Below are 26,294 nucleotides of genomic sequence, written 5' to 3'. Positions count from 1 at the left end.
GCAGTTCATGCAAACTATGCTTAAGGCTGAACACTATGTTTTGGTGTGTTCTAGGAATTGGGATATATTAGAAAGCATAATGACAAATTCCTGCTCTCATGGAGTTTACATTTTATTTTATATTGTTTATAATGTCATTAAAAGTCTTTTCTTGGGCTGTTACAGATTAGAGATAAAATTGTTTAAGTCTTACATACTGAAAAATACGTAATCCTCTAAGAACTTTTTTCTTGGCCTCATTTGTCTTTGGTTTTCTCTTATATTTGTGTAAAAGCAAACCAAATGTTATAGAACAAAGTACATAATTGGGATCTGATTCACTGAAATGGGAGACTCACTAAATAATGGTAAGATCCATATTACAAGATGGTTAAATTGCATTTTTTTCAAACGATTTTTGTTTTATGGAATCATTCTCATTAAACAGCATTTCGGGCATCAGGAGCTTATGGCATAGTCCACAATGTGAGGTATAATGATTTGCTTTGGCATAAAAATGGATGGTACTGTTTGTTCATTTAACAAATCCTTATTACATACCCATCAGGTACCAGACTGTTTTCAGTGCTGGAGGGTACAGTTTTGTTTGAGACAAATAAAGCCCCTGTCCTCATGGAGCTTACAAAAAGTATAAGGTGATAGAGAATGTCTGTTTGTTTGGTGGTGGAGGTCATGGTTTATTTGAGTTGGCCTGGTCAGAGGAGGTCTCTCTGTTGGAGGTGACATTAAAATAGCAGCATTCTTAGAGACTTGTAGTGACCAGCCTTTGAAGAGCCTGGGTTCCTGGGTAAGTGAAGTACATTCCATGTGGAGAGATAGCAAATGAAAAGTATGCATTAATTTAAGTGGTGATTAGTCAATCCTTTTGTCAGATTAAAGTAATCCACTGTTAATAAATAGCTCTGGTATCCCCTTGGATTATGATTACATGGTTACATTCATATTTAGCTTTTCACCCAGGTGAGTCTGTAATTGGTAGAATGTGTAAATGAACAATGGAACACAGATTTCCCCATGTGCTGTCACACTAAAAGAGAAAAAAAACTAAGAAATAAAAATAAAATTTAGATAACCAAAAGCAATCCTTAAGCAACTAAGTACTCCCCAGTATTCCCTAAACACTCAAGCTCATATTAACAGTGTTTACCTGGTCACTGTAAGTTTTCCGTAGTTTGCTAGTGGGTGGCCAAGTGCTTTCTTCTCTGCGGTTGTTTTTAGAAGCATGGGATGGAGCTGAGCCAGGTGAAAATTTGTTATGTGCGTTTTTTTCCCCTAAAAATTTTATTTGTCGGAGAAAGTGCGCAAGCAGGCACAAGCAGGGAGAGTGGCAGGCAGTGGGAGAAGCAAGTCCCCTGCTGAGCAAGGAGCCTGATGTGGAACTTGATCCCAGGACTCTGGGATCATGACCCGAGCCAAAGGCAGGCGCTTAACCAACTGAGCCACCCACGCGTCAGTTAGGTGCATTTTGATATTTTCCTTAATTTCATAATAAATATTTCCTGGTAGTTAGAAAAAAACACTTTATGGAGTTAGATTTTCACTGTTGAAACATAGGTTATTATTTTCTTGTTTTCCATAGGCATGATTTGTAGTTAACATGATGGGAAATCCACTCTATATTTTATTTTATCTTTGCTTGGTAGAATTGAAGTCTAAAAAAGGTATATATACTCTGTCAAAGTCCTTTTTTTTTTCTTTTAAGATTTTATTTATTTGACAGAGAATGATGACAAGCAGAGGGAGCAGCAGGCAGAGGGAGAGGGAGAACCAGGCTCACTGTTGAGCAAGGAGCCGGACGTGGGGCTCCATCCCAGGACCCTGGAATTATGACCTGAGCCACAGGCAGATGCTTAACCTACTGAACCACGCAGGCGCCTCTGTCAATGTCTTTACAATTGAGTTTCATTGTTATCACACATCATGGTTTGAAAGTTCATTTTGTATACATTTCAGTATTTGTCATATATTTGCATTACCTTATTCTTTTGCTCTTTGTTTACAGCAGAACTCCTGGAAAGAATTTTCTGTGCTATCTCCAGTATCTTTCCTCCAGATTCTGATTTTGCCCTGCCTACTGCACTGGATCAAAGTTACTGTCACTCTACCAAGGACATTTTTTTTTTCTTCTATCAGTGGTATTTAACTCAGTTGATCTCTGCCTTTCGAAATGATCTATTCACTTGATTGGTTTGTAACTCTCTTCCTTATTCTTTCACCTTCCTATCTTCTTTCTCTTAGTTTGTTTTGATACTCCTCTTCGTTTTCCTGACCTCTAAACACTGGAGTATCTCACGGTTCAGATTTTAGGTATTGTCTTCCTTTCTATGTACTGTTGTGCTGATTTTATCCAATTTTAAATAACTTAAAAAACTCTTCATTGGGGCGCCTGGCTTGCTCAGTTGGTAGAGCATGTGATTCTTGAACTCAGGGTTGTAAGTTCTAACCCCACTTTGGGTGTAGAGATTACTTAAAATCTTAAAAAATACTCTTTATAATTAAGCTCATATCTATCTATCTATCTATCTATCATCTATCTCTTTAGTCTCAACTTCTTAACTTCTTGTCTAAACTTGGATGTCTATTGGGCATCTTAAGCTTAATGTCTAAAACTGAACTCAGTGCCTTCTTTCCCACCCTCCAGTTCCTCTAGTACCACTTCTTCCTATAGTCTTTGCCATCTTTGTAAATGACAACTCATTCTTTTGAGTTGCTTGGCAAAAAACTTTGAAATTATTATTTACTTATCCTTTTCTTTCACATTTTCATATTCAGTTGGTCAACAGATCTTTTTGGCTTTATTTTTAGGATATATCCAGAATCTGACTACTTGTACTGCTCATTTTCTTCACTACCACTGTGGTTTTAGCCCTTACCATCTCTCACCTGGATTATCCCCTTAGCCTATAAGCAGCTTTCCTGCTTCTGCCCTTGGGGATTTGTTACCGTCTGTTCTGAAAAGAGCACCAAAAGTAATCCTTTACAAAGTTAGGTCATATCACCCTTGTGTTCACAGTGCTCTGGTAACTTTCTATTTCACACAAAGACCCTTCTTAGTTTCCCCTGATACCTCTGCAATTTTATCTGCTATTTTCCCCCTCACTTGCCCTAATCTGGCAACACAGACCTACCCCCCATCCAATTCTGACGTCCTAGGCATGTTCCTTCTTCAGAGTCTAGGCAACAGATAGCTGTTGCCTCAACTTGTTCAGGTTTTTGCTGCAAAGTCATCTCAGTATTGTCATCCCCAGGCCCCTTCTAGACTATACAGTGTCTTTTTGGGAATTAGAAAAAGGCATCCTTTTCTCCTGTGCACTTCTTGGACAGCAGATGGGGGCCTGGATATCAGTCTTCACTTTTCCTTTGGGCCCGAAGCTATTGTGCAATAAACAACCAGTACAAGTATCCCTGGTTTTCCCTGGCTATTTTATTTAAAATTACAAACCATCTCCACACTCTGTATTACTTATTCCTTTTAAGTGTTAAGACTTATCATCTAACATGGTGTATGCTTTTCTCACCTTCACTGAAATGAAGAAACAGGTTTTAAAAATTTTATGTTTTTTTTAAAAGATTTTATTTATTTGACAAAGAGTGAGCACAAGCAGGGGGAGCAGCAGGCAGAGGGAGAGGGAGAAGCAAGCCCCTGTCTGAGCAAGGAACCCGATACGGGACTTGATCCCAGGACCCCGGGATCATGACCTGAGCCAAAGGCAGACACTTAACCAACTGAGCCACCCAGGCGCCCTAAAAATTTTGTATTTTATGGAAAACATCAAACAAAGCAGTGAGAATAGTGTAATGAACCTACATGTACCTGTTACTTAGCTTAAACAGTTAATAGTTGGTTTTATTTCATTTATACCCTACTCACTTCTCCTTACCTCCCCCCTGCCCCAAGATTATTTGAAGCACAGCCCAGAAGTAATATAATTTCATCTGTAAGTATTTGAGCGTGTATCTTTAAAATATAAGAATTCTTGGGGTGCCTGGGTGGCTCAGTCAGTTAAGCATCTGCCTTCGGCTCAGGTTGTGATCCTGGAGTACTGGGATCGAGCCCCACGTCGTGTTCCCTGCTCATTGTGGAGTCTGCTTCTCTCTTTCCCCCTTCCCCTCCACCCCGACTTGTGCGTGCTTTCTCTTTCTCTCAAATAAATAAAATCTTTTTTTTTTTTTTAAGATTTTATTTATTTATTTGACAGAGAGAGACAGCCGGCGAGAGAGAGAGAACACAAGCAGGGGGAGTGGGAGAGGAAGAAGCAGGCTCCAAGCGGAGGAGCCTGATGTGGGACTCGATCCCAGAACGCTAGGATCACGCCCTGAGCCCAAGGCAGATGCTTAACGACTGTGCCACCCAGGCGCCCCTCAAATAAATAAAATCTTTAAAAAAATAAATAAAAAATAAAATACAAGAATTCTTTATTAAAAAAAAATCCACCATAATATTATCCAGCCTAAAACATTTAAAGATAGTTCTTAATATTTTCAAGTGTGCAGTCCGTCAGCTTTCAGTTTTACCTAGTTCCCTAAACATTTTTTTTAAGTTTGAATTGGAATTGAAATAAGGTCAATATATTTAGTTGGTTAGTATATAAGTATATATCAGTCTATATAAGTACCCCCAGCCCCCTTTCTTGATACTTATTTGTTGAAGAAACCAGGTCATTTCATCTTAAGTATTCTGTATCATTGGTATCTAGAATAATCTAGGCCAACATGTAACATATAGTAGGTACTCACTAAATGTTTTTAAAGGAATTAACTGAAAGCTAAGTAATTTCAGTATTCCAGAATGGAATTAAAATGTTAAATTTTTAGGGAATGATTACCATCTCACTTTTACATTAGCTTGATAGAATGATCTCGGCAATAAATTATTTTAAAAAAATAAGAGAAATTATTTAGACAATTGAGAAGGGATCAGATGCAGGGCATTTAGGGCTACAGAAAGTTATTTGGAAAAAATCTGCCAAGATATATTAATAATTGCTACCATTTAAGATATTCCTATTTGCATACCAAGCACTATATTAGACCTTATATTAATTAATTCAGTTTTCACAGCAACCTTTCAGTGAAGGGTTCAGTGTCTTCATTTTCCCAGTGAGGTTATTGAAGTTTAGTGGGAGAAGTGGTTCCTGGCTTAATGTTTTTCTTAACAAACTTTATAAAACTAGAGGCAATTCTTTAAACCATGTGCATGTATAACTTTGATAAAAAAGAAAAAAATAAAGAGCCACCAATAATACAACTTACCTCTACATAGAAAACCCTTGTTTAGTGTGTATCTTTCTAGCTTCTTTTTCTAGAACTATTTTTTGTGAGATTTATTAGAAAATGTGAAAAGAAGAAAGGGAAAAAAATCTCTGAAATAACCATTATTAGCGGTTTGGTTTGTGTTTTTTGGCGTGTGTGTGAATATAAAGCTTGGAAGACCGCATACCACACGCGGTTCTTTCCCTCATATAATGCCTGTTTAGCATATTGAAGACTGAAGATCTGCGTTGAAAAACTGTTCTTATTTGCCTTAACCCAATGTCTTTCTTTTATACTTATTTGGTAGAGAAAATCCCCTTTCCAGGACATACTGATAAGTTTTACCCAAAGTATGAAGTTGAGTTTGGCAAAAGTTGAAATATTTGTGCACATTTAAATATAAAACTTTAGAATGCGTTAAATTACAGCAGAAAGGATGGATAATTTGATAGTATTGGAGTAACTGAAGACAACATTCTGAAGAAAAATTAGCTTAGATTGACACCAAATAATACTAAAATAAGGTAAACAAGGGAAAACACTTGTGTCAGATAGGAAATATAGGTATTACATTAAGAATTTGTATACATTGGAGAGGAAAAACACTTTTAACACCTGAGTGGGGGAGTAGGCAGAGCTAAAGAAATACAAAAAGGCAGGATACACATCTGAAGTGTTCAAGGTTTTATAGTAACTGTTTATTTTAAAAATTTGAAACTCAATGCCAGTGAGTTCTTATTAACGCGAAGCTCTTTGCAGTGTAAATTCTTTATAATCTTTATGGAAAGACATGTAATGAGATATAAAATAACAAAATATGCATATTTTCATGCTTTGACTCAGTAAACCTATGTTTTAAAGTTTATTGTAGAGAAGGAATTGAAGAGGAAAAGAAAAAGATAAGTGTGCATAGTAGCAATATTTATATTTTTCAAATTAGGAACATCTAATACCTAAAATGATAAATTCACCCAAAATGGTTCATTTTATGTAACATACAACATGATCTGTTTCACACCACAGCTTCTTTTAGGAAACGGATGAATCATCCGTGAAGGAAAGAACTCTCATCGAAGGGAGTCTAGGTAGAGGCTGGGTGGTATTCTTCAATGTTCGAGGAGAAAGCTATGGTGCCTCAGTTAGGAGAATATAACCGTATAATTTCTTTTTCTACTTCAAACGCGAGTCCTGTAAATAGATATCTAACCTTTATTGCAATGCTGCAACATCATGCTCTTTAGGTTTATCTCAAGTCTGATACTTAGCGCCAACTTTTATTATAGAGGAAATAATTGTAGTTGAGGAAATAAAAGCAGTTGAGTTTGGCCTTTGTACTGCCAGTGTGAATTACGGCATGTCAAATGTGAAGAATTTTCTACTCTACTTGTGGTTTTTTTCTTTTATATGGTATTAAAGTGATTTAAACTAATCCTAATTGTTGAGAAATGCAGTTAAGTTTAACTGCGAGTTGTTTGGTTTTATTTTCTTTATCTCATTTACCTCCTCTTCCCAAAAAGATAGATTGGAAATGTCTGGAATAAAGTAATATTAGTGTCAGGAAGACTTCACATAGACTTGACTGGCACCAGAACTCAGCAGATTTAATTAGGCTCATTTGTGGCTAGGGATGGGAAGAATTTTAATGTGATCTAAACTCAAGCTCAAGGATTTCTGAGTATGATGATAGATTTTATGCCAAAATTTCAAAATGAGAGTGACATCTAATTCTGAAATCTGGGAGGGAGGAAAAAGTATATTGTTTTTTTTTCTCTATGTCATGACCATACACTTGTCTCCTAAAGAATCCGGGCAATTGCGCTGTTTTGGTAACTCAAAGTTACCATTTTAGTGAATTTAAAAAGTTGAATATCAAATACTGAATCTTGGTTAGCCTTGTGGGAGAAGGAGGGGAAGATGTGGGGGGTCCCTGAGAATAGGCAGTGTTCTGAAAAGAGCCCAGATTCTCCTTTACTTCTGTTCATTTTCTTAGCAGAACCAGTTGGATTAAACTCTTTTAAAACACAAATACCTAATTGGGAGGGTTTTGCCCCACAGTATTTATTCTGCACTGTGAATTACTTTAGTCAGATGAATGGATTAGAAGAAAGAAATTTCAGATACTTTCTAAAATTTGATTTGTTCTAGGGGGAGTTGAGGAAAAACAGTGAGGGAGAAGGAATACATAATTTTTGATGGTGGGTACGTGGGTGGGGGGGGAAACTGAAACAGAAGTTAACAGTAAATATAGGGCCTTCTAAGTGCCAGATACTGTTCCAGGCCTTTTATACGTATTAATTTAATCATCACAGTAGCCCTCTAACCCACTAGTATTTTCTCCATTTTATGGAAGAATTTGAGGCACAGAGAAGTTAAGTAGATGCTTTACTTGTTAGGGGCTTTGTTCAGATGAGAGCTCTGGAAATGTTAGAGACCATGTAGAGCTTGATTTAATATAAAGATGGGCTTTTTGAGGGACACCTGGATGGCTCAGTCGTTAAGCTTCTGCCTTCAGCTCAGGGCGTGATCCCGGCATTGTGGGATCAAGCCCCGCATCCGGCTCCCTGCTTTGCTGGGAGCCTGCTTCTTCCTCTCCCACTCCCCCTGCTTGTGTTCCCTCTCTCACTGGCTGTCTCTCTCTCTCTCTCTGTCAAATAAATAAATAAATAAAATCTTGAAAAAAAAAAAAAAAAGATGGGCTTTTTGAAGTGAAGGAAATGTATGTGTTGCCAGATAGAGCAGGAGTATAAAAAAGGCTGCATTCTTGGAAATCTCCACTCTGAGAAATATCTCAAACAAGTCTGAGGTATTCTAATTGTAGGTTATTGACTTAGGACATTTTTGTATGGATGATGGGACCTCAAAGCATCACTTACCTTCAAAGTTATTTTCCAGCACATACAAACATGCTGGGATCTTTGTTGATTCCCTTCTTCCCTTTTCTTCTCTCTGCCTCCTGCCCCCGACCTTTTTTTTTTTTTTTTTTTTTGCACCACATTCTCTCTCCCTTCCCATTCCTATTCCCTCATCTCTCTTTTGGTAAAGGTGATTCTCCCTACCTCACCTCCTTCCATTTCCCCTTTCCCATTTGTCGCTTATATAGAAAAATCATCTTTTGTCCCTTTAACTTCCTTCAGTTGATTGTCCCCTTTTCTTTTACCCTTAAACTTCTTAAAAATAAGAGACTGCAGTTGTCATTCTTTACTCATTCACTTTTTAACCTCTTGTCATCTGATCCTCTGCTTCTGCGTGTCAAATTAGTGGATTTTTCTGCATTATTTTCTCTTGTAGCATTAACCTTCCTGATCCCTACTTCATTGAAATTCTCCTTACCTTTTTTTTGTGTGTGATGTATTACCTTGATGCTTCTTTAAACTGCTCTTTTTCTTTGTATCGTCAGTATATCCAAAAAGTGAAGTCAGCGCTCCACTTCCAAATTTGTTCTTTCCAACTTCTGTCTTTTGATTAGTGAAAACATTTTTCCCTCACTCATCAGCATTTAAATTTTCCTGACCCCTTCTTTTCCCTAGTTCCTTTCCTCAGCAAATATTTCTGGAGTGCTTCCTATATTACCAGGTTATTATTCTAGGTTCTGGAGTTTCAGCAATGAATAAATAGAGTTCTGACTTATAGAGCTTACATTCTAGTGGAGAAGATAGTTAATAAACAGGTATTTAATCAGGTAGTGTCAAACATGTTTTAAAGAATAAAGTATACTAAGCATCAGTAGGCAGTGATGGGAGTATGTGCTGTTTTGGATAAGATTGTTAGGAAAAAAAGTTTCTCTGAGAAGGTAATATTTGGGTATGACTTGAAGAGAGTGAGCCACATGGAAATGTGGGAGAAAAGCACCCCAGGCAGAGTTAATAGCAACTACAAAGACCCTGAGATGATCTTAGGCTTTCCTGTGTCAGGAAAGTCCTGTGTGACTGGCGTAGAGTCAGTCATAGAACGGTAGGTAAGAAGTCAGTGAAGTTGGCTGGGGAAGATCTTAGGTCCTGTGGGCCCTGGATAGGATTTTGGACATAAATCTAAGTGCGGTGGTAAGAGTTTGGAGGGTCTTGAACAGAAGAATGGTAACAAGATAGGACTTCATATTTTAGAAGGATCACAGTGATGACTGTGTGGGGAGTAAACTGTGTGTGTTTGGGATGTGTCAGTAGAAGAACCTGTGACACTATTATGGTATAGTTTTAATAAGAGATGATGGTAATTTAGAGTAGAATGTTAGTTAAGGTGGTGGTAAATGGTCCAGATGAGTGATAGGTTTTATTAATTTTTTATTTATTTTTTAAAAATTTATTTTATTTTATTTTTATTTTTTAAAAAAGATCTTATTTATTTGACACAGAGAGAGACCACAAGCAGGGATAGCAGGAGAGGGAGAAGCAGGCTCCCTGCTTCTCAGCAGGGAGCCCAGTGTGGGGCTTGATCCCAGAACGCTGGGATTATGACCTGAGCTGAAGGCAGACACTTCACTGGCTGAGCCACCCAGGTACCCCAAGACTTATTTATTTTAGAGGATAGAGAGTGTGTGTGCATGAGCTGGGGGAGGAGGTGAGGGAGAGGGGAAGAGAGAATCCTCAAGCAGAGCCCAATGTGGGGCTCCATCCCAGGACCTAGAGATCATGACCTGAGCCAAAATCAAGAGCTGGCCTGCTTAACTGATTGAGCCACCCAGGTACCCTGAGCGATTATGTTTTATAGATAGAACTAGCAGGATATGCTGATCACTTGATGTGGTATATGAGGAGAGAGGAGCTAAGGATAGTTCTGGAGTTTAAGGTTTGAACAGCTGGGTGAATGGAGGTTCCATTACCGGGAATACCTTAGGAGGGGCAGTTTTGTTGAGGGATGGGTAGAAGCTGTGTTTATTTTCAGTATGTTAAACTTGAGATATCTGTTAGACCTAGTGGAGATGTCAAATTATACTCTTCCAAAGGTCAAATGTGAGCTTGGGGCTGGAGAAAATAATTTTGGGAGTCATCCAAGTATAGGCGATACTGGATGAGATCACTTAGGGGGTTTTGAGTGTAGATAAAGAAGAGAGATGGAAGGACTGAACCCGTAAGTCCTCCAGTGTGTAGACCTCTACAAGAAGAGGAAGCTCTATCAAAGGATATTGAGAAGTAGCTGGAGAGATAGGAAGATGTGTGATGTTCAAAAGCTAAGTGAGGAGAAAGATTCAGGAGGGAGAGATGGGTCAGCTATGTCAGAGGCTACTAGGAAAGGGAGTAAGATAAAAACCTGATAATTGACCTTTGGATTTGGCTTGCTAAATCCCATTGATTTTTTTGCTTTGTAATATAGCCCTAAAATCCAGAACATATCTTTTTACTCCCTGCGAACACACACTGTTAATCAGGTGTTTAATTGCCCTTCTCCTGGACTATTTTCCTCTTTTGAGTTTTTCCTTTCTCTCCTGATTACAATACAGAATACATGCTGATTGTTAAAAAAAAGTTGGAAAACACAGAGACAGTATAACAATGATGTAAAAAACTTAAATTCTTTATCTGCCTTACCACTAGAGATAATCACTGATAACACTCCAGGGCTTTTTTTCCCTATCCATTTCTGCCTATGCATATCTGAAATGCATATATTTATATATGCTTTTATATAAAATTGGGATTAAAATAGTCTTAAATTTTATTTTTTTAAATGAACATTAAAATTTTTTTGAGAATGTGTGTGAATGTGTGACAGCATAAGTATTTCATCATGGTGAAATAGCCTTCTAACTGAACTTTACACCCATTTTCCCCCTAATTATATCTTACGTGAGTCCTGATGAATTTTCCTGAAGTATATTCTTCTCTAAGCTTTTAGTGCATAGGATAGTGATTGAAGCGTAGACTATTTTTGAGAGTAATACATGCATATAGCAGGAAATCTGGAAAACAGGAAAGAAGTATATTATCTTTCATAGAGTAACTATTATAGTTTTCAACTATTTCCTGCTAATAATCTTTTTTTCCTATTTGTCTAAATGTACATACACATGCATTTTGTTTTTTTACCAACAAAGATCACATTGTGTTTTCTAGCCAGCCCTTTTTTCATAATTCATTCTATTTATAATTTATTGGTCAAAGTATATAAGCAGTTTCATTATTCTGTTTGTTGTCAAAGTGCTCTTCAAAAAGATTGTACCATTTGAAAGTATATTTATAAAGAATTTTGTTCTCTTTAAATTTTAGGATAGACCACTATCTTGTTGAGCTCTTTTAATTGAAGTTCTTCTTGGATACAAAGATGAGGACTAGATAACTTCTTGAGGTTCCTTCTAACCCCTAGGATGAAGATAATAACTAACATTTGTATAGTGCTCTAAAGTTTACAAAGTGAGTTCTCATACATCATCTCACTTGATCCTCACAACAGCCCTGTGAGGTAGGTAGGACAGGTATTGTTATTCTCATTTTAGAGATAAACTGAAAGAGAGGTTAAGTGACTTGGTCAAGTTTTATTTAAGTGTTTTAGCTGGGATTTGAATCCAGGCCTTCTGATCTAAATAATTCTTTTTACAAGATTTCATACAGCTGCACATTTAGAATTGGTATATGTCAGCTAGTTAAGTGAAATAAAATTGTTATATACAGAAATAAACCCAATGACAAAATAAATACAGTGTTCATATTTTATTCAATGTCCCCCAGTCCTTTTCCATATCTCCCCCTCCCCATTAAATGAAATGCTCTCTCTTTTGACTAGAAGGTAATTTAATTATATAGCTATACACCTACCATTTTACCTGGCATTTGGGAGAGGGGGAAGTTACGTTTTTCATTTCTCTCAATGTATATTTTTTTGCTACTATTTAAAGGTGTACCTGTATTTACTTTCTACACGTGTAGCATGAAGTCTTTAAGTAATAGAATTATACTTTGAACTAGAATCTTTTGGGTCTAGCATGAACTTAGAATCACAAGCTTTTCAGGGTATTAAAATTTTGTACTACTTTAACTAAAATTGGGATAATTGAGTATTTCAGGTATAGTTGCTTACGATTTTCACAGAGGTACAGTGAATAATAAGTGAGAATGACAGTGGTGGTCAAATCAAGAACAATTATAGCTAATCAACTCTTTGATTAGTTACCTCATAAGGTAAATTTTGTAAAGCTGAATTGGGAGCTTGGTAGTGGCAATATCATATAATAGACGTAGATTTTCAGGACTGTGTAGTATAGTATTGCGTTAAAATGTCTCACAATGTTTTCCGTAACTGCCTTTAAATACTTAAGGTATTCAATATTTTTAAAAATTAATTTTCTTGTTGTTTTTGTTTTTTCTCTAGTTGTTGGTCTCGACGATATTATGGATGAAGGAGTTGTTAAAGAAAGTGGCAATGATACCATTGATGAAGAAGAACTGATTTTACCTAACAGGAATTTGAGGGACAAAGTAGAAGAAAATTCAGTGAGATCACCAAGAAAATCACCTCGTTTAATGGCACAAGGTAATCTTCCTGAGAGGTTGAGCTAGAAAATCAAAGGTATAGGGACAGGTGGGGATAGTTCGTAAACTTGCTAAGCAGAGACCATATTTTCATGATGTTTGCTAGTCTGAGCATTTTAGTAAGATTATATCAATTTGTTGGTATAATTTTTAAAAATTTTTACTGAAATTATATATTTACAAAATTTGAAGGGTTGACTAATTCTGTAAAGTTTCTAATGCCTATTTTCCTTTCCCCAGAGGAAATCATTATTAACTTTCCCAGCTGGCTTTACTAATTTTTTGGTATTTACTTCCATGTCTCTAAGTAACATATGTATATTGCTACTTTTTGATTACACTGATGTGTAGGTATTTATTGATTTCCCACTCTGGATGATGAACTTAGTGTTTGTCTTCTTGTCCTTATCTCACAAAAGTATATTTTCTCATCCTTCTAGTAAGTAATTTTGGTAGATCAGTAGTAATTATTTATGTTATTGTGACTATGTGCTGTTAGAGATGACTGATTTAATAAACTAAGGTTACTTTTCCTATACAACTTTTTGTCTTTCTGATTTAATAATTGTTTTTGCTCATTTGCTTATAGTTTTGTACATTTGTACACAGACTTTTCTGTGTACATACCAGTAATAACACCTCAGCCACTCTGCTAGTTGTCTAAGTCTTTCCTAAAAATATGTGTGCACATCAGATACTCTGTCATTTTCATTTTATTGAAGAAGTCTCTTGGAGCTTTCTTATCTGCTCCCATGTGCATTGGTTTGTTAGCCCTGTATAAGCCTGATGCATAGCTATTATCCAGGGATCTCCCTTTACTATTCTTCTGACGATTCTGTTTGGTGTTGTAGTTCTTATTTCCTCTGTTTTGGGCTTAACTCCTTCATTTTGGTGACAATTCTTCTAGTAGTTTGCTGTGAAAAAGGAACATGGAGATATGTTATTTTAAAACTGTGTGTCTGCAAATGTATTTAATCTGGTCTCACATTGGAATTACAGTCTGGTTGAACATAGAATGCAAGGTTGGACATAATTTTCCCTCAGAAATTTGATAGTGTTCTTCTGTTTTCTTCTAACTTCAGTGTTGTTGAGAAGTTTATTCTGATTCCTTTTTTTTTTTCTTTTTTGATACTTTCTGCTGGAAGTTTGTGGAGTCTTCCTCTTCAGCTCGAGTGTTTCGATATTTCTGATAATGTATCTTGGTGTGAGTGTATTTTAAGTATTGAGTTCTGGATACTCCATAGATCCTTTTAGTCTGAAAAGTATTATTCAACTCTGGGAAAATTTTTTGTATTATCCATTGGTAATTCCTCTATTTTCTCAGCTCTTTCTTTCTGGAACTCATTATTCAAGTATTAGGTAGGGAGGACTGGCCCTTCCATTTTCTTTATGTTGCCTACTTTGTACCTCTATGTCTTTTTCCTCTACTTGGTGAAGTTTTTTCATGCTTATCCTCCAACTTTTCCATCATATTTTACATTTCTAATTTCTGAATATTCTTTTTGTTTGTTTTGGGAGTAGTCCTTTTTGCAGCATTGTGGTCTTGTTTCATGAACACTTTATCTTCTGCTGTCTTTCATAAGGTATTTAGTTTAAAAAGTGTTTTAAAAAGTTTTTTTTTTTTTTTTTATCTCCTTCCATGGTTTCTTTTTTCTCCATGTTGCCTGTGTCTCTGTCTTTCTGTCTGTCTCTCCATCTTTCATGTTAGAGACTTTTCCAAAATGTCTGATAGTTTGCTTATGTTTAAGAGTAGGGGACTAAAACTGTATGAAACTAAAAGGTTAACACTTAAAAGAGTGGGTGGGTTGTGTTTTGTCTACTGTGAGCTTCACTGTATGGTTCTTTGGTCATGCGGAGTTTTTTTGTTTGTTTGTTTGTTTTTTGAGCAATCCCTAATGTCTTTATTCCCTTAGGCTCATTAGATTGGTAGCATGTTACGGGAATCCTTTCAGGGAAGCTAACAGGGTGTCTCAGCTTTGAATATATATAAATTCACTTAATGTCACAAATTTCAGTGTACTTTACTGCCACTTTTATCTGTGCCTGATGTTCCTTAGTCTAGAAACCCTGTTTTTTACTCTTCCAGAGAGCAAGCCTCCAGTCTTGGATTAGGACCAGGAAAGGGCAGTTGCCTGGCAGATGGCATGGGGGAGAGGGAGCTAGGGATCTAACTGCTTCTTAAGCAGCTTTCATCCACACTTTAGAATCATCAGGGGTCACCAATTCCTAACCCTTTTGAGGTATTAATTGTATTCTTGCCTACGCTACCATCTTAGAGTTTGTCTTTTTTTTCGTCTCCTACATCTGTTAACTTCTTGAGCATCTCTTGTTTGACTTCTGGAATTGTCACCGTTTTCTCCTGTTCTTCCTTTCATTTTAGATTTATGTCTTTTGTATAGCATTAGTGTGGGTTTTCAGAAGTGGATTAAGTTAGATGTGTGTATTTATTTTATCTTTTCGTCAATTTATATAGATAGATTAAAGATTTTATTTATTTTAGAGCAAGTGCAGGGAGGAGCAGAGGGGGTGAGAGAGGGAGGGGGAAAGAATCTCAAGCAGACTCTGAGTTGGGAGCCCGATGCGGGGCTTGATCTCATGACCCTGATAACATCATAGCCTGAGATGAAACCAAGAGTAGATGCTTAGCCAGCTGAGCCACCCAGTCTCCCCACTCTCAATTTATATTTTTAATCAGCTTTTTAAATCTGTTATTTGGTATTACTTGTGACTTTGAGTAATGAAAAGAATAGGATGAACATTATGGACGATAAATGTTTGGCCTATTCAGCCAGGATTCAAACTAAGGCAGTTTATATTTAGAGGAGGAAAAACAACTTGATCTTTAGCTCAATAAATCAGTTACTATTGGAAAATGTTTTTTTTCATCTTAATTACCTTTATAGTTGAATATGCTGTTCATTTGTCATTTTTAGCAGCAACCTAGATAATGGGTGTTAAAAGTTCATTTATTTTATTTCAAGGCAGACAAAGTAGAGCTGTAAATTATTTCAGGCTGTCTTCAAAGCTTAAAATATATAAAAATATTATTAAACTATTTAAAAATATCCACATATTGATAATGAGTCTTTAAGTTTTTAGTTATTTAAAAATGTTATATATTTGAGCATATGATAAACAGTTAATCCACACTAAGTAATTTTTAAAAATTGTTGAGTACTTATCTAATGATGAAATACTGTGCCATGTTCTGGGGGAATTAGAAGGGGTCTCTAAGACTAGGATGACTGAATAATTTTGTGTTCAAGCTAGGACACTTTTGAGAGTAAAAGAGTGTGCTGTTAATAATCATATCAGAACTATATGTGTCACCTAGGACTGTTACAGGCAAATGAAGACACATGATACCTTCCTTAAGAGTTCAGTGCTTTATGACAAGTAAGCAAGTGTTTAAGTATTGGTGCATAGTAGGGTAGGAGTCTTTTTTTTTTTTTTGATAATTGATAGTGTTCAGTTTTCATGCAGAGTTTATTCGGAGGCATTGAATGTCCATAGGCTTGGAAATCACTTATTTTGTATTTCAGTTTGTGGGTTTTTCTAATTAATGAATCTACGTTAGCTCTCTTTCCTTCTAGTTTCTTTTCACTCCATATGTTCTCCTGGAGGGTGTATCCAGATAGGGAAAAGAGGAAAAACTCATATAGTAGATTCTTTGTTAGGAATATTGTTAAAGGTGGGAAGCTTTATTATTTTCATATTTTCCCCATTTTCTTTTATGATATATTTTCTTGGCTTAAATTTCTTTGATTGTAATTTCTCTTTATCTGTGTTTAGCACTTTCGCATGTGCTTCATTTCTTAGGAATAGCTTGTATGCTAAAATGGTGATACAAGTGAAGGACATTCATAAAAAGGAGTTAGAGTTCTTGTGAGGCTGTGTTTTGAAACTCACACAGATCCTGTTTGTGATAGGTGGTCTAGTTCATATTTTGCTGGAACCTGAGCGTGTTCGGTATTCTTTATTTAAAGATATTTAATGTTAAAAAGAAAGACATTTGGTGTTTAAAACCGTGTGACAGTCTTGCTTTATGATGGGCATTCCTTTTACTTATTTTATTCCTTTTACTTATTTTACTCCCAGCTTACTTACTATAGAAAAGAAACTTGATGTAAACATTCTTGTTTTGTAGTAGAGTATAATGTCAGTCTGAATTTTGTAGTTTTTTTCTCCTGCCAGAATTTATAGAACTTTATAAATATAAAACTTAACATGGGTATGTGTGTGTGTATGTGTGTGTGTGTGTGTATATATTATATATATATGATCATCATGAGATCATGAGTAACTCTTCAGTGCATTTTCATTGAAAGGAGCAAATTTATAAGTCAGAGTAAAGAAATAATATATTCTGAATTGTATTGAAATAACACATGGCAAAAAGCTAAGTTATTTTTATTTATTTTTTTCCCTTGTGATAGAACAAGTAAGAAGTTTGCGACAAAGCACTATTGCCAAGCGTTCAAATGCAGCACCTTTAAATAGCACAAAAAAGACATCTGGGAAGACTGTATGTGCCCCTAAAGCAGGGGTGAAACATCCAGAAAAGTGTCAGATTAAAGAAGTTTCTGTGTCACCGAAACCTGAGTACCATAAAGAGAGCAGAAGGAGCAGCCGACATATTGGACAAATTGAAGTGGTCCCAGAAGTATCAGTGTCTTCAAGTCATTCTTCAGTGTCATCTTGTCTTGAAATGAAGGATGAAGCTGGATTAGATTCTAAGCAGAAGTGTAATAATCAGGGAGAAACAAATGTGCCATCTCATGACTTAAATTGTTCACTCCTTTCAGAGACTTGTGTTAGTATTAAAGAAAAGAAAAATGAAGCTCTGATGGAATGTAAAGTCAAGACTGTTAGTAGCCCACAGTTTAAGTTTTCAGATAAAGAAGAACAGAATGATTCTGTTGCAGATAAAACGGATGGCACTATTGTTGAAGAAGTGAAGGAAAAGGGGAAAGTTGAACAAGAATCAAATGAGACAGTAAAATTATCCCACGAAGATGACCAAATTATTGAGGAATCTGCATCTTCTGTTCCTCTCTCTGATGCTGCTGCTTGTACAAATCCAGATAAGACCGAAAAGAACCTTGTAGGTTTGTCTTGTTCTGTGGATGAAGTAAATGAATGTAATTTGGAATTGAAGAATACCATGGAAGTTGCTGATAAAGCTAAGAACTCCCTTCAAAGAAATGAAATAGAACCATTGGGTTATTGTAAAGACACAGAGTCTAATGATAAGCAGTTGGAGAGCACAGAATTTAATAACTCAAACTTAGAGATGGTTGATACTAATGCTTTTGAACCAGAAAGTAATATTTTAGAAAATGCTGTTTGTGGTGCACCTGACCAAAATTCAGAACAGTTGAATATTGTTGAAAGTATTAAAATGGAGTCTCATGAAATAGCAAACCTTCAGGATGACAGAAACAGCCAGTCAAGTAGTGTTTCTTGTTTAGAGTCAAAAACGGTAAAATCCAAACAAACAAAACCTGTAATTCATTCTAAGCAAAACATGACCACAGATACTCTGAAAAAAATTGTTGCAGCAAAGCATGAATTAATGCATAACAAAACTAAAGTTAATGTCAAAAGTGTGAAACGAAATGTTGATGAACCAGAATCTCAGCAAAATTTTCATAGGCCGGTCAAAGTGAGAAAAAAACAAGTTGAGAAAGATTCAAAAATTCAGAGTTGCAATTCTGGTGTTAAATCTGTGAAAAATCAAGCTCATTCTATATTGAAAAAAACATCACAGGATCAAAATTTAGTACAGGTTTCTAAATCCTTGACTCATTCTTTGAGTGAAAAGCCTCATGGTCACCCTGGTTGCTCTAAAGAACCCCATCATCCTGCACAAACTGGACATTTATTACATTCCAGCCAGAAACAATGCCATAAGCCCCAGCAGCTGGCTGCAGCAATGAAAACCAATAGTCATGTGAAGGAAGAGCTTGAACATACAGGTGGTGTAGAGCATTTTAAGGAGGAAGATAAACTGAAGCTAAAAAAACCTGAGAAGAACCTACAACCCCGCCAAAGAAGAAGCAGCAGGAGTTTTTCTTTGGATGAGCCACCATTGTTCATTCCAGACAACATAGCTACTATAAAAAGAGAAGGCTCAGATCATAGCTCTTCATTTGAAAGCAAATATATGTGGACTCCCAGCAAGCAGTGTGGGTTTTGCAAAAAACCACATGGCAACAGGTGTGTGTGTGTGTGTGTGTGTGTGTGTGTGTGTGTGTGTGGCATGTGCATTAAAGAGAAATTGCTTTTTAGGGTGGGGTTTTGTGAGAACTTTTTTATAGAAAAATTATTTAACATACAAAGACTTTTGCAGAAACAAAAAATCCCTCATAATCCTGGATAAAATGATAGAAAGATGGAGCCACTGAATTTATAAATATATCATCCCAGAACATGTAAAAAAGCATAGCCTGACCAATGGCTGGTATATATTGAAATGTTTTGTCATTGTAACCAGTTAGAGAGTGTGATTTAGTTATTGCATCTGAAAGAGAAAAAAAGCTTGCTGCTAATCAGAAAACTGTTACACTGCTTTGGGTCTGTAAGTTATATATTATTTTATTTGGCTTGAGAAGAACTGGTAATAAAGTGTAAAGGTCATAATGGAAATTCTATTTTTCTTTTGAAGATTTCAAAAAAATTTTTTTTTTTTTGGTAAATGAAGCACGCTTACCATGACTTAATACCACCACTTCATAACTATCAGAATTAACCACCATGACTTAATACCACCACTTCATAACTATCAGAATTAACCTTGGAATGAAGTTCGGTAGCTAAAACAACTGTTAAATTATTCAGGTGACTTGTGTATGTAACACAAAATAGAAAACCTCTATTTCTTTTTTGGATGTTTTAGTGATTTGAAGGATTTCTTGCGAATTCTAATCTTTTAAGTGATTTTAGGATTCAGTGCTTTATAGCTTTTTGACACTGCCCGACCCTCCCCCGTGTATTTTTTTATTTGCTAGCTTCTTAAGAAAAGGAAAACAGGAGATGAAGTGGAGTTTGCAGCTACAAGATTGTCATGTTCAAGTGTCGAGATTGCTGTTGGAACTTCTATCAACATTGACATGTGAAAAGAACATAACTTGCACATTGTAATATTATCTTTACTCATGAAAGTATATATTAGGATGACTTTTCCCAGTACTATCAGATTACATAAAAATGCGAAACTTTTTAGATAGGGACAATTTAGTATAAAGTATGTTGTGTAATTATTTTGTGTGGGAGCTGGTGGTTGGGAGAGAGTGGGTGGGAGTTCATGGGGCTATTCTGTAAAAAATAAGTTTTATGTGTTATGTCAAAGACATAACAAAGTTTTATGTCTTCCTTTATGATTCAGCCCATGTCCTATTTTTAGTCAGTGGTTACTCTTTATAACAACATATTCCAGTTTTAAAAATTTGTGTTTTATTTGAACATAGTGCTACATTTGTCCTCACATATGTGCTCTTTTAAGTTTTTGTTTGCTTTACAAAGATAGTTTTTTGTTTTTTTTTTTTAAAGATTTTATTTATTTATTTGACAGAGATAGAGACAGCCAGTGAGAGAAGGAACACAAGCAGGGGGAGTGGGAGAGGAAGAAGCAGGCTCATAGTGGAGGAGCCCGATGTGGGGCTCGATCCCAGAACGCTGGGATCACGCCCTGAGCCGAAGGCAGATGCTTAACAACTGTGCTACCCAGGCGCCCCTAAGTTTTTGTTTGCTTTAAACAGCTTATTCAGATATTCTAAAATGGGCCTGCTAAATTTTCAGAATTAAGGGCTGGGTGGTGCTTTTACATGTTCTTTTAAGCCAGTACTTTTCTCTCTGCCAGAATCTTCTAAAAAATCATTACACTGACATGTGGTCTGAGTAATGGAGTAAGAACCTTAACTTGAATGAGTTTCTAAAATGAAACTTGAGCCTAGAGTTGGAAGTCGTTAAGTATGTTACCATGTTGCTTTGTTGCAGATAAGCTGCTCTTCTGATGGCCCAGTCCTCAGGAGTTTGCACAGGCTTTTTAACCATGGCTCACTTTATCAACGTCAGTTGTTTTCCTAAAATGAAGATTAAATTTTAAGTCCCATTGTGGTTCCCCACTCCCCCAATGCCACCTTTTGTATCTACTCTATAAAACCTAGAGTTTCTTTGCCTCATTGTGGAAAATGACTTAGAATATTAGATAGGTAGGGATTTTGAGTTTACCCAATGTAATTAACATGAATACTATATAATGACATTGGAAACAATCAATTTGGGAAGCAACATTTCACATTACTTCAATTTTGTGAATAAAGAAGCCTAAGAAATTGATTGTTTTTTTCTTTACATATTAACTAGCCTTCACTACTTTTTGATACCTTGTGCTTGTATACATTGAGTTCACTCAGAAAATGTACCTGTCATACAGCATGTAATTTTCCTATTTTAATCCATGTATAAGATTATAAATTTATTAGGAAAGGCATATCTAGAAATAATTTTCATTCATTTCATGCACTAGCCATATGGAAAGCTGTTTGTTAATAAGACACTTGTGACAGCTTTACTTCTGTAAGGACTATTTTATAACTTCAGCATTTACGTGTATTACAACTGAAGTTAGCTTCCTATCTGTGCTTCAAGTTGGCAGTTACATTTTTAAATATAGATTTGTTCATGGCATCACCAAATGTAATAAATATTTGACCATAAGTAACTTCTATATGTATCCTAAAGACAATAGGTATGGACTCTTAACAAGTTACACATCAAGCTTCTGTTTTTGCTTCCATTTATTTTCCTCATTCAGCCTTGTAACAAAGGTATATTCATTATTTAAAAAACTGGACTACTTAATATTCATTTTTAAAAAATGATCTTTGGACTTATGTTTACATAAGCCAGTTGGTATTTTGGAAGGAAGAAGTGTGAGTCTTTTCATATTATCTATCTTGGAGTTTCTAGTATTTCCCTACCTCTCCAGAAGCTGTTTATATTTTTAGTTTGTAGTGAAGTTTCTTGCCCAGCTGTAGATGATTAGTATATTGGATGAAATTTAAAAACAAACAAACAAAAAAATCTCCATAGCAGAATGGATTCATAGCTTTATACTCAAATAAGAAATCTTTTTCTGAGAAGGAAATTTTCTTCCAGAATAAAAGATTTCTGTTTTTTCTCAAGATTTTAAGAGTTTGACAGATAACTATTTTTGTCTGCAGATTAGATTGTGAATGACAAAAACAGTGATTTAATCTTTATGTAGAATAGAATCATTTTAGAAAAGAGTGAATATATATTCACAGTATTAAGGTATAGATGTCACACACTTACCAGAACCGAACACCCATCTTGTAACATATCCATTGTTAGTAATTATAACACAGATATGCTAAGAACGGGAGTTCTCAGATGTTGCTTGCCTTTGTGATTTACTTTGAAAAAACTTGAAAGTTTTCTAAGAATATATTTTGGCTTATGCCAAAAAGATTAGAATTTTAGTTTTTGTCTTATAACAAGTCTAATTTAGTTTTTTATTTTTAAATTTTGTGTATGAACATTTAACAGTAAAAGAATACAACAAACATTTCTGAATTCTTCTATTTAACTGATTCATGCCTATCTGGTTTACTTAACTGATCCAGTGGTAAACTCCATACAACATTTTTTTTTTTTTTTAGTGTAGAAATATTTAACATCCAGGTTATAGTCTTTTCCATAAGTGAGTTAGCCTATTAGTGATCAGAAATTCATGGCCAGAGCAGAAAATGGGGGATTAATTCTGTTAACTATGTGGTTCTTACTTCCCCCTCCCCCCCCCCACATTTTTGAACCATGAGTAATAATACACAAAGGGAAGAAAATAATATTCTCTTTTTGTGATAGGGCTTCCCTCCCCAATATGGTTCATGAAATTTGTAGTACTTACAACTTAACAGACCTAGAAATGATCCATATTTACATTTTTATAAAATCAGTTTTATTTTCAAGTGAATTTGTCCTGTTTTTCCCTAGGACATGTGGAAATGATTTTTATCGATGACTTTTCAGAATTTTATGTAACTGCAATATCTTTTATATAAAAAACTATTACGATACCTCTGTAGATGGCACTAGAGATTTGCTTTTCAGAGCATCAAGTTTCAGGAGACATTTCCAAAGTAAGCTTGAAATGAAGCTTAGTTTTGTCGTCATAAGACAACTCTTCCCTGATTAAGAATTTGAAATTTTTAAATATGTGCTTTATAATTTGATATTTAGATTTGAATATGGGGTAACAGCATAGCCATGGTCATAGTGTGTAGGTTTTTAGGTAGTGTCTTAACTGAAACTAGTCTAGACTTGCTTTGAAGAAATAATATAGCTCTGATAGTGGAAGTAAAGGGAAACGACTGCTAGCTTTCCTTCAGTAGTTCAAAGATATTCATATTACCTGCTTTCAAGTATAGTTCTTACAACTTTGCAACCTGAAATAGAAAAGCTGTGCAGTTAACGTTTTTCACTTATTTTGTTGGCTGGAAGATCTGTATCATTGAAACATGGACCCATCTAAAATCTCCACAAGCCTAGATAGACCATTTCTATCTTGCAAACAAATACCACATTGTTTGAGAGTTTTCTTGCTGATCTGTGAGTCCAAAACATTGTGTTTTGTTTTTAAACAAAAACAGGAGGTTTTCATCTTTCTGTTTTTTCCCCCATCATTTTCAGAAATGATTTACTTCATAAAGCTAGCACAGGCATTACTAGTTAGGGTAAAGAATGGTGAATTATAAACATGAAGTCGTTTTCTTAATGCACAGCAATAGTTTGATACACAATAGAAAGGAACAAGAGGAAGAGAAAAATGTGCCACTGTTGAGGAATGAGTATTTGCTGTGACTTTTTTTCAAGACCTGTAAGGACTGACAATTATTTTTATAATTTCAACCTTAAAACCTCTGGTATAAGAGAGTTGGCCCTATCAGTTGGCCAAAATGAGTTTTGGCATTGTTGGTGCCACTCTTACAAAATCAGAAAGTCTTTAATCCATTAAAGAATATACCTACATCTTTTTATCTTAACCTTTCAAACATACCTTGAATTACCCGAAGAAGAAAGAAAAATATTAAACATGATTAAGTGAGCTCTGTAGTTTACCTAACAATGGGTTAAAATTAAATAACATTCCTCAACTGCTGTGTGTACATCTGATTTACCATTTTATTAAAAAAAGTAATTCCAGGTATTTTTAAGTTAGAAAAACAAGCTTTTAAGACTCCAAAATCTTGTGTCCATTCATTTTTTTTCATTGTTAGTGAAGTTATTCAGATAAAATGTAGTAAAGGAAAACTTTTATGAAGAGATTGGAAACTTAAGAGAAATTCAGCCTAAATATTAATATCTTCATGTTAAAAATATAATGATCTTTATTCAGAGAAACAAGTTTATTATCTAAAGCATGGTCAGTAGTAAGGAATTTTGCGCTCAAAAGTATATAAAAAGATTCTTCAGCTTAATCACTGTGACACCATGAGCCAGAATGTTCTGAGTTCAGAATAGTGACATAGTTAAGGTGGTTAATAAACAATCTTGAGTCTCCATTTTGTTGGATTTCGAGTTGCATTTTTGCTGCGATCCTTTGTCATTCAAAATTATTCATTGGATGAACGATTCTTCAGTTTTAGATAGGGTTTCAGATGTGTGGGGTAAATGTTACTGTAACTTTGACGGATTGTCTGTGATCAGATTATCACAGCTCTTAACACCCTTCTCAGTGTAGAAATGTTATTTTATACTTTGTTATTCCATGCAATATGCTGACAAAGGTCAGTTGCCCTTTATTTCACCTTTATGGTTTTTTTGTATTTTCTCATTCATACTAGACGGGATATATTTGACTTAAAAGTTCTGTCTTCATAGAACATTCTTTGAAAATTTGCTCCATGTTGGACCAGTAGAATGGGTAAAGATGGAAAACAAATATCAGAAAATGATTGAAAATTTAATTTAGGCTCACTTTTTAACATTTTTAAAAAAATGTATTAAATCAAAATTTTTTCCCCTCTTTCCAGGTTTATGGTTGGCTGTGGGAGATGTGATGACTGGTTTCATGGTGATTGTGTTGGTTTAAGTCTTTGTCAAGCACAACAAATGGGAGAAGAAGACAAAGAATACGTGTGTGTAAAATGTTGTGCTGAAGAAGATAAAAAGACTGAAATAGTAGATTCAGATATTTTGGAAAACCAGGCTAAAGTTGAAGTTCATAGTGAAGATAGAACAATGGAATATGAAAAGCTTGGGTTATCAAAGCACACACCAACAAATGATAAAACCAAATATATAGAAGATACAGTGAAGCACAAGGTCAAAATTTTAAAACGGGTAAGCTTCTCATTAATGCATTCTTTTTGTTTAAGAACTTTGTATGGTCTGACAATTTGAAATTTCTCTTTGGGTTTCATTGTTCTAAGTGTATGTTTTCAAATGTATTTTTCCATAAAAATGAATGGATTTCTATTTAAAATATTTTGGCAGTCTTGTTGAAACCAGGTCGTGAAATCTTCAAAATATGTATATCATCTTATAGCATTTTGTGTAGTTTCTAGTCTCTAGTTTGGTACTTGGATTTTCTTTGATAGGATGTGTGTGTGATCTTGTGGTATTAAAGTGGTGCTGAGCTGTACGTTGTGCTTGCTGATAAGCTTTTAAAACTTTTCAGTCCATAACTATCTACTAATTCCTAAACCACATTTGACATTATTATTTTCAGGTAGAAGAGTTATTTTGTCTCTTTAAGGAAACATAGACTTAATGCTTTTGATTTTGTCCCACTGTTTGCTTGGAACCTTCACTTCATACGTTTTTCCTCTTAAGTCAGTTTTCCCTTACCTTATATTTTTAACTAGTTTCTAAATGTATTTTCTGAATAGAAATTTCAAGATACTTAGTCAATTACAGGAGAGATGTATAAAAGATTTAATGCTTTATCTGATTAAATTTTTATAATTTTCATTGTGTATTTGTTACCTATGATTTTTCTATTTTGTTGTTCTTATAATGGTGGGAAGGTGACAACCATGGCAACAAATACATGTGGACAGTCAAATATAATAATCCAAAAGACAGTGAACTCTTGGAGTGTTAGAAGAACCATGAAAATCTTTTAGTCCAACCATTGCGATTGAAGAACATAAGCGTGTTTTTTCCAAAATCATCTTCATTATTTATAAACTCAGTTCTTTGAGACACTCCTTATATTACAAATCTGGATTAAATTGCAGGTTGCTAGTCCTTGTGGCATCCAGCATTTTCTGGCTGCCCAGACATTTTGAGAATCAGATTATGTCCTTCTGACATTTGCTATTCCTTTTTATGTTGATTTGATTAGCACCAAAGTAATTGGTATAGAATTGAGAGCTCCACTGATAACAGTTTATAGCACATCTTTGGAAAACTTCTGTTAATTATTAACTATGAATCATCACTTCTTGGGTGTAATAGCTTGGCCATTCAGAAATATAGCTCATTGTTTTGTCATTTAGCTAAGTTGTTTCCATTTTGTCTAAAAAGACATGAAACATTTAATGTTTTGAG

General features: G+C 35.2%; 1 protein-coding gene across 9 annotated transcripts in view; it reads left to right on the top strand.

Moving 5' to 3' along the window:
- Positions 1–26,294, top strand: part of PHF3 (PHD finger protein 3) — an 84,050-nt gene that overhangs the window by 31,962 nt on the left and 25,794 nt on the right. For 6 of the 9 annotated variants that reach the window (XM_045803181.2, XM_045803198.2, XM_045803170.2 and 3 more), the window contains 3 exons: positions 12,553–12,714; positions 17,150–18,932; positions 24,773–25,082. In XM_045803181.2, the coding sequence (XP_045659137.2) occupies positions 12,553–12,714; positions 17,150–18,932; positions 24,773–25,082 (2,255 nt within the window). The other 3 variants (XM_087856976.1, XM_087856975.1, XM_087856977.1) reach the window with 3 other exon arrangements.

This window comes from Ursus americanus, chromosome 29, assembly GCF_024610735.1.
Source record: "Ursus americanus isolate L20-20 chromosome 29, mUrsAme1.1.p, whole genome shotgun sequence".
Taxonomy (NCBI): Eukaryota; Metazoa; Chordata; class Mammalia; order Carnivora; family Ursidae; genus Ursus; species Ursus americanus.
This window is presented reverse-complemented; position numbering and strand designations above follow the sequence as displayed.